Raw genomic sequence first — 8,547 nt, forward strand, 5'->3', positions numbered from 1 at the left:
TCTGCCATCTTTCTTTCCTGTTTGACTCCAACTAATTTCCCATTTATTACACGTGCATTCCTTTTCAAATATTTGTATTTCTTGTCCAACTATTTTTATTATTTCATCAAAATGCACCCAAATTCATGGATTGCATTGTTTTTGTACAAGGTAATGTGAGAATTTGAACTCGAGATGTTTTTTAATATTTAGAAGAGAAATAGCTAGTTGATATTTGTTTACATTTGAGTTGTGCTACAAGTAAGATCATTTCCAATGGTTGGGTTAAAAGTCAAATTTTTTAGCCCGAAAAATTTAGCTTTTAGCCCTGAAACAACTTTTCTGCTCCAATCGTTTTAGTCTAAAATGTTAGCCCGGGATTATTAAAGAATGAACTTATACTATTTTTTTTGTTAAATTAATTAAAATAAATAAATAAATATGTAGACTATCGTAAATTAATTTTATGAACATTTTAATCTAAAAAAAAATTAAATTCCGATAAATATTGAGTGGAGTCCACTCCAATTTCTAGGCTAAATTTTGGGGAGAATTTGGCATTGGTTTAGCATTTAGCATTTAACCCAAAATTTCCCCTCGGGTTGGAGTGGGTTTGGGGGGAAATTTTGGGAGGTAATTTGGCTTTTAGCCCACCATTGAAGTTGGTCTAATCATACATAGTTGATCTCTTCAGCATTTATTTTTGTATTCACGATGGTCGGACATTTGTCTTAGCATTTTTCTTTGTACCTTATCAATGTAAAGTGTGTTTAGGATGAGACCCCAATTTCTTTTGTTGTATTGGAGTCTGCACATGTTTTTTTCATTCATGTGACATAGGAAAGGAAAAATCAAGCTCGAAACCTCATGCAATGGGACGAATGCTAGAAATTTCGCCAATTAGCTTTTTTATTGAACTTCAACTTCATGGTTAGCTTTTTAGTTATAAGAGTTTGGTATTTACTATTCACACCTTGAAGGCTTGAACAGGACCAAACAGCCGCCTTATAGTTTTCATCCGAACCCCTTTCCTCAAACATTCCTTGTATTCGGTCTTTTGAATATGCACTTTGGTTTTCAGAATATACCCATTTTTTGCAGTCCCAAAGGCCTGCTTGAGTAGGCATCTTTACCAAGTGCAAGGAGGAGACGCCTAAACAAGTCAAGGGTTAGAGACACAATATCCAGGAGTTGTATAATCAAACACGAAACTCGGAATCAACGGAACAAATATTAGTCCTATTGAATCATTTGACAGTGTGTTACACCAGACCAGATACAAATCATACAATGTAGTACATATCGACAAATCCTTAACACACAAATCTACGTATATACACACGAAAGATTAGAATGACATGCAAAACTTCGGATGCAATTTCCGTCCCTATATATGAGTTTTTATTTCCCCTTGCCTAGAAAGAAATCAATAATATTCTGTCAACAAAAGTTTTCCTTGTGAAACCCTCAACATGTAATGCTATAAGTATTTATCTCATTGGGTTGCAACGTTTTGCTCTTTGTACAGTGTAGTTTTCCTCCCCGAGAATGTAAAATATCATCCGAAAGGAGTGCTAGAAATACTCAAACTCTACATAAGATGAATCATTGCTACCGTTCTTCTTATCAACTCCCACATCTGTCATCTTTTTGTCTGCAGAGTTCGCCTCCTTGCAGGTGTATTGTGAAAAGTCTACCGGTTCAGGAATGTGGGGAGGCATGGCACATCTCACCAGAGCCCAGTTCACTCCCTCGAAAAATGGGTGTTGCTTTATTTCTGTGGCACCCCTTTTGTATGCAATTCGCTTATGTGGTTCTTTCACCAAGAGTCCTCGTATGAGATTACGTGCCACAATGCTCACTTGTGGTGTTTCTGGGAATTTCAAAGACTGGCCTACAACGTTGAAGAGTGTGGCACGATTTCCATGACCCTTGAAGGGGGTTGTCCCATGTAAGAGCTCGTATATGAAGATACCAAATGTCCACCAGTCCACTGCACTACCATGGCCCTCTCCACGAATAATCTCTGGGGCGAGATATTCATGTGTTCCTACAAATGACATGGAACGCACATTTGTCGGCTCTGCCATCAGTTCAGGGAGGGAACCATTAGCAGAAAGGCCAAAATCTGATTTGGATTTCCGGTTTTTCTTGGTAGGTAAAATGCGTGGAAAGAAATGGGATGGCTGCATACAACCCTGCACAGCAAGGTCATCGTCTACAATGCCCCCACCACCACCACCGGCAGCACCACCATTGCTTACATGGGCAGATGAAGACTTGACTAGCGTAGGATTGACAGAACAACGGAGTGAGAGATCAAAATCTGAGAGCATGATATGACCCTCGTCTCTTACTAGAACATTTTCTGGTTTTAAATCCCTGTACACAATTCCTAGCATGTGCAGATACTCAAGTGCTAACAAAATCTGTGATGCATAAAACCTGCCAAAGGATACAAAGTAAGAACAGCAATCTAAACATCTAAACTTTCATCAAGCTTTAATAAAAGAATTCTATCAGTCAAACACGGCAAGGATAGAGACCTATAATCTACATTATGTATCCAACTTTCAATGAAGTAACTCTTGCATCTATAAACGTAATTTCATGACATCTACATCCCTTACAATGCAAGAAAGGTACTTTAGCTGTGCAACTTCAAGCAGTGAATTGAAGCGTCAAACTAGTATTTCCAAGACAAACCTCATTGATCATGCTTGTAAGGAAATTTAATAGTACGGATCAAAGATCAAATATATTAAAAACGAATCGCAATCAACAATTAACTAAAAATTATGCAATCAGAAGAACTGGAAGGGTACTAACCGTGAAGCTTCCTCTGTAAAATGCTTGTTTGGTTGCTTCTGCCGAAGAGAATGTAGATTACCTCCACTACAGTACTCCATGACCAAGCAATAGAACTTATCAGTTTCAAAGTAAGAATAGAGAGTGGGCAAGAATGGGTGGTCAAGAAGTCCAAGTATCTCCCTTTCTGTCTGTGCTCGCAACAGCTTGTTTCTACTAGCAAGAGACGCCTTGTCCATGACTTTCATGGCAAAAAATGTGTTTGTTCCTCTCAGTTCAACAAGATAGACGCTGCCAATATCTCCATATCCTAGGCGCTTGAGAAGCCGAAAATGGCTAAGATTAAGTGGGGAACCTTTAGAGACCATGTTAATGGCATCCCACCGCACGTCGCCACCAGTATGAGGCCTGAGGGGTGCACTGGAGGAGCTCTCTAAGCTGTCAGAGCGGGAGCTAGTGCCGCTCATTTGGGTAAGTTTGGTGACAGAATTGTTACTTTTCATACCTCCTGTAGCCATTCCTGTTGAAGTGGTTAGAAGTTCAGAATTTGCAGGTGCCATTGGGCTTGGAGATGGACGATTGTTGGTGGTTGTCTCAGCTGTAGTCTTAGTACTGAGTTCTGTTCCTTTGGAAACTTGATCCACTTGCTGAGGTCCACGTGATGAATTATTGGTTGACCTGGCATTAGATTTTCCTGTTCTATCCATGTTTTTTGGGTCGTAAACCTTATCATTCAATGAATTGGCACCACTCTTGACCTGAGATTTGATCTTGGTTCCGCATTTTGTTTCTTCTGACGAGCTATAGCTCATCTGCATTAAAGCAAGAAAATATTCTAAGACATAAAAATTGCTAGATTAACACCTTTACAGAACAAAAATGCATCACCAAGAATTGATATCGAGCGCTTACCTCAGAAGAGTGAGAAAAATTGGCTGGATTTGAAGACATGAATTGGGGTAACAATGACACAACACCCCTCAAAGGTAATTCCTGATCATATCATCACAAAAATCCATTACTTCTAGCACAAGATAATGTCGATTTAACCTGTACTCACACAAGAAGATGATCGGAGGTCTTTAGCACGTAAAAGTATACTATACTCATCAAAACATCCTCTACCAAACAAAAGCTAAGCCTCTATCCATCCAATTACAAAACCCCTTAAACTGATATCATCAGGAGAAGAAAGGAGCCCAAACTTCTCATTTTTTTATCATGTTTTATATGCATATATTTGTAACAATCACCATTAAAAGAATAACATTCCTCTGCTACAAGCAACAATATAACACCCTTTGTATGCATATACAAATAAAAACAGTATGCGGCGGGCACGTACGAGACAGAGACACATAAACCAAAGTCAACTTACAGAAAATAAAACTGAATTAAATAAATCAAATTAGAACCAGTCATATCTACAATAAACTAAGCAAAAAATCAAAGAACCCAACTAAAATAAAAGAAACCCAGCTGAAACAAAAGATTGCAGGGAATGCAGAACCCACCAGAAATTCAATGCGGCAATGAAAACCAACAAAGCTGCAATCTTTTCCCCTTTGAAGCAGTGATTGTTTGTTTCCCAAGCAATTGTCAAAGGAAGACGAAATCTTTCTTGAAAAGTGGGGAGAAAACGAAAGAAGGAATCATGGGTTGGAAAGGGAATGGGAATTGGTGGGAATCGAGAAAGGGAATGCGCTGGTTCTTGAGAGGACCACCACACAAGCCCGGAATCAGGAGGAGGAGGAGGTGTGAGGAGAAATGGGAGAGAAAATTGTGGAGCAAAATGAAACTAGAATTAGGAAAACCCAATTTTCCATTTTCCATTTTATAAATGTGAGAGAAATCAAAGATTTTGGGAATTTTGGGATTGTGTTTTGGTTAACTTCAGCAAAGAGAGGGAGGGAGGGAAACGGTCATAGCCATGGGGATGGATGGTTGGGCGTTTAATCCTCTGTCAAATAGTGGCCGGGCTGCCTTCTGCGAGCTGGCCTCTCATAGTCCAATGGCTGGTGGACACGTCGGATACAAGTTTTTCCAAGTAAAATTGTGATCATGAGCTCTTTGTTATATATGGAGCGCCAAAATAACCATTTTGCTTTTATTGTGTGTTTACTAATGTGTAATCGGTGAAATCAGAGAAAGGAAAGATAAAAAATGAGAATGAGGACAATTACTTTCGTAATCAATCTAATTCTTAACTTTCTATGGCATCGGATTACATATTTTATTGTTGGAGTCGCATCTTGTCAATGAGTCTTAAGATATTATTTATTCTAACAAGAGGGGTAGACTTGGTTTCATAATGAATTAGTAATAATGTGATTTAAATTTGTTTTTGGCGAAAATCGAACATAAGACCTCTTACTTACTAGTAAAGTGGAATATCACTAGACCGTAGTATTAAGTAGCAAAAAAAAATCATTTATTTTTGTCTCTTAATTCATGTTTGTTTGGAAGATGAGCTCATAAGAATGATACTCAAAATCAAAAGGGTAGATGAAGACATTGTAAGATTTTGAAAGAGATTATAAAAAGATATAAAATACTGAAAACTTTGCGCAAAACCAAACCTAATAACGTTTTAAACTTGACGCAGAATCTAAATATTTCTCTCATTGTTTTTCGGTAAATTAAAAAATAAGTTAATAAAGGGCTTAGCTGATGATGAAGTCTTGAAGATTAAAACTTGGGTAATTTGGACGAGCACGAGGCACGCGCGGCAGAGCAGAGACAAAAGAAGGCGAGAAGAGCAAAGCCATATTTTACTGTTAGCCTCAGCCTGCTGCCGGAGATAAGAAGATGGAGGGTGTCACTACTACAGCATCACCGGACATGCCCATGCACCCAGCATTAGGACCAATCTCGTATCTGCTGGGTACATGGAAAGGACAAGGAGAAGGTGGGTTTCCCACCATCAACTCCTTCTCTTACGTCGAGCAACTCAATTTCTCTCATTCCGGCAAGGTACGTTCGCCTGGCCCTCCCACTTTCTCTTTTCAGCAACTGAGTCAGCGAGTCGACTCAGTCGGTGAGTAAACAGTAAACTCGCTCTCTGATTGTCTTCTTCGCTTGCCTCTGACGATTTGGTTACAATTTGCTTACAGCCCTTCATAGCTTACACTCAGAAGACATGGAAATTGAATTCTGGGGAGCCAATGCATGCTGAAAGTGGGTTTTGGAGGCCCAAACCAGATGGTTCCATTGAAGTTGTCATTTCTCAAAGCACCGGCCTTGTCGAAGTTCAGGTGACTGCTTCCTCTAACTCTATTGAATTGCCCTTCTCAAACTTTCTTATGTTAATTTTGACCAATATGTCGCTGCCCCTTTGTTTTTTCTTCGCATTTCTTTGGTTATTTTTGAAAGGAATTGAAAATTTATGTGCTTTAGCATTTACAAACAACTCCATTCAAATAAAGATCGAGTCTTTTGATGACCCAGATTCACTAATGTACATACCCATTTGGACCATTTCCGTTGCAACTTTCGGTTTCGTAGGATTGGATTGGAATGGATAACTTACTATATTCAAGGTATATTGAAAAGAGAAGTGCTATTCACACACCCATTTTTACCTCTCACACACACCGTAATTAATTTTTTACTATTAATCATCTCCAATTCATTTACTTCGACGGCCAAAAATTGAGAGGGGTGTGTGAGAAGTAAAAATGGGTGTGTGGTTAGCACTACCCTATTGAAAATAGTGGGGTTATTCATTTTTTTCTTCTGAGCTTCTAATTTTTGTTGTCTCTTCTGGAAATAAGGTATATTTGAGATTTCTCTAGGTATTTGCTACCAAGGAGTTGATTTGATTTGATTTCCCCATTTGGAAAATAGATTTACTTGATATGGAATTTACAGTTCCTAATTTTGGAATGCTTACTTTTGTAAAAAGTGAATGCAAGTTTAGCTGATAATTATGGCTTCTATCTGCATGACTCTGAAAACAATTGTATGAAATTTTTTCAACAAGTTTTCATGTCTCCTACTTGGTGCTTTATTTGATCTGCTGAAATCTTTGTTTATATAATTCCTTTAGAAAGGGACGTATGATGCAGAAGAGAAAGTAATAAAGCTTCAGAGTGAGCTTGTGGGCAATGCTTCTAAGGTAATTTAAGCTGAACATTGGATACAATAATTACCATTATTCATGTCGAAGTTCCATAGAACTGGCTCAAAAAATGCATGCTGTTTATTTTCCTGTTACAAGTAATCTTCTGTAGAAGAAATAAATTGATATACATATATTGAGAACTGCAGTTGGCAGTAAGATTGTGCTGGCAGGATATGGCTGCTGTAGAGTTTAAAGGTATAACATATAAGCTATATTGGCACAGTTGAGAGCTTCTTTGACAAGTATGATGATTTTGCTGCTAGAATCATGGCCGATGAGGTGCCACAAGGATCTTGAGATATTACAAAAAGAGATGAACTTTTTACAACTTTTTTTCTTTTGAACCTTTCAAGATCTGTTCGATATGAATTTGCCAGGAGCAATGTTTCGAAAATTTGCAAAATGGGTGGGGGTTTAGTATGAACAAAAACAAAATAGAAAGTATAAGAATCGGATGAGGTCAGGGCCTTAAAATAGGGAAAGACAAAACCGAAGTATATCTACAGAATAGGTGACAGGATATCATATCTAGATTCACTTGGAGTCCCTTCCCTTGATGTTTTTTTAGTATACTAGTTATTCTTTTGGTTTAGAGATTTATGAAATCTGGTATCTTATTCGTGGAGGTGACCACAAGTTGAAAAGAAATATGAGTTATTTTCTAAGATGTCTGATTTTAGATATTTTGTTCTATGAATTATAAGCCCATCTTGATGGTTTCAGTAACAAAAATGTTTTCTCTGTCCTTAAAAATGAAATTTGAATAATTTATGATGCTTTTCTGTTTTGGGCGTAGGTGACAGAGATAACCCGAGTTTTTAAGTTGGTAGATGAAGAATTATCTTATGAGGTTCAGATGGCCACAAATCTCACCAGTCTTCAACCACATCTGAAAGCTTCACTCAAAAGAATCTGATGCATTTACGTCGAAGGAAAAGTGAAGTTTAGAAATTAGCATCAGCTTAAGTGGAAAGGGCATATCAGAGTTTGAAAGAGAAAAAGCACTACAGGATACGATCTTCTGATATTTTATGGTTATGTGATTTATCCCTGTACTGTGACTCAAATAACCCCTTGCACAAGCTTTGGGTGTATTTATCTCAATATGACAGATATTATTGAAGGCTGTAAGTTTTCGGCAAGTTACTAACTTGAGGATTACAATGACATGTATTTGCTTTCTCAGTTCTAACCTCAGGATGAATTTATTCTTCCAATTCAAATATGGTAGATGAAAGGTTTAACTTCAGTTTGTTGATCAGCCGATAAAGCTCAGTCTGCCGGTCTCTTCCACTTGCCTATCAACATTGAACTAGTGCAGAAGGAATCATGCAGCAGCTGACATGAAACCCCTCTGGTAAGACTCCAATCTTTGTAGGGATGATCCCTTCCATAGTGTGGTGACGGAAAACATGACTCGGGTGTTTTCTCTGACATCCTATGTGCAAGTTAATCTGTGGTGGTTAATAAATCCTTAATTACCAAGCAAATAATGAAAGCATGCTTGGGAATGGCTCTACCATGCCAGTGCCACCATTCCTAAGGGCCAGGGCTGCCACAACTCTGGAGCTTTGGGCTTCAAATTGGGCCAAAACCATTGCTGGAATATATCTCATAAGGGAGGTTCTGTGTACGCC

At 38.2% G+C, this 8,547-nt stretch overlaps 2 protein-coding genes across 2 annotated transcripts; one reads left to right on the plus strand and one right to left on the minus strand.

Annotated features, from left to right (window-relative positions):
* Positions 1-1,253: 1,253 nt before the first annotated feature.
* LOC137725184 (serine/threonine-protein kinase RHS3-like) lies at positions 1,254-4,705 on the minus strand. Its single transcript, XM_068463782.1, has 4 exons — positions 4,302-4,705; positions 3,700-3,780; positions 2,809-3,599; positions 1,254-2,424 (listed from the first exon to the last, which is right to left on the minus strand). The coding sequence occupies exons 2-4, from the start codon at positions 3,736-3,738 to the stop codon at positions 1,554-1,556; spliced, it is 1,701 nt and encodes a 566-aa protein (XP_068319883.1). The 5' UTR covers positions 3,739-3,780; positions 4,302-4,705; the 3' UTR covers positions 1,254-1,553.
* A 787-nt stretch (positions 4,706-5,492) lies between these two features.
* Positions 5,493-8,079, plus strand: LOC137725186 (peroxynitrite isomerase Rv2717c). Its single transcript, XM_068463784.1, has 4 exons — positions 5,493-5,760; positions 5,901-6,041; positions 6,836-6,904; positions 7,707-8,079. The coding sequence occupies exons 1-4, from the start codon at positions 5,596-5,598 to the stop codon at positions 7,824-7,826; spliced, it is 495 nt and encodes a 164-aa protein (XP_068319885.1). The 5' UTR covers positions 5,493-5,595; the 3' UTR covers positions 7,827-8,079.
* The last annotated feature ends 468 nt before the right edge of the window (positions 8,080-8,547 follow it).

Source organism: Pyrus communis, chromosome 2 (genome assembly GCF_963583255.1).
Source record: "Pyrus communis chromosome 2, drPyrComm1.1, whole genome shotgun sequence".
Taxonomy (NCBI): Eukaryota; Viridiplantae; Streptophyta; class Magnoliopsida; order Rosales; family Rosaceae; genus Pyrus; species Pyrus communis.

What these genes read in the sequence shown, in the direction of transcription:
- LOC137725184 (XM_068463782.1), bottom strand. Translation starts at nt 3,738, where the DNA reads ATGTCTTCAAATCCAGCCAATTTTTCTCACTCTTCTGAG. An exon ending in ATTTTTCTCACTCTTCTGAG is followed by an intron (nt 3,600 to 3,699) that starts GTAAGCGCTCGA and finishes GCTTTAATGCAG; the next exon opens with ATGAGCTATAGCTCGTCAGA. An exon ending in TTTACAGAGGAAGCTTCACG is followed by an intron (nt 2,425 to 2,808) that starts GTTAGTACCCTT and finishes ATCCTTTGGCAG; the next exon opens with GTTTTATGCATCACAGATTT.
- LOC137725186 (XM_068463784.1), top strand. Translation starts at nt 5,596, where the DNA reads ATGGAGGGTGTCACTACTACAGCATCACCGGACATGCCCATGCACCCA. An exon ending in ATTTCTCTCATTCCGGCAAG is followed by an intron (nt 5,761 to 5,900) that starts GTACGTTCGCCT and finishes ATTTGCTTACAG; the next exon opens with CCCTTCATAGCTTACACTCA. An exon ending in TTGTGGGCAATGCTTCTAAG is followed by an intron (nt 6,905 to 7,706) that starts GTAATTTAAGCT and finishes TTTTGGGCGTAG; the next exon opens with GTGACAGAGATAACCCGAGT.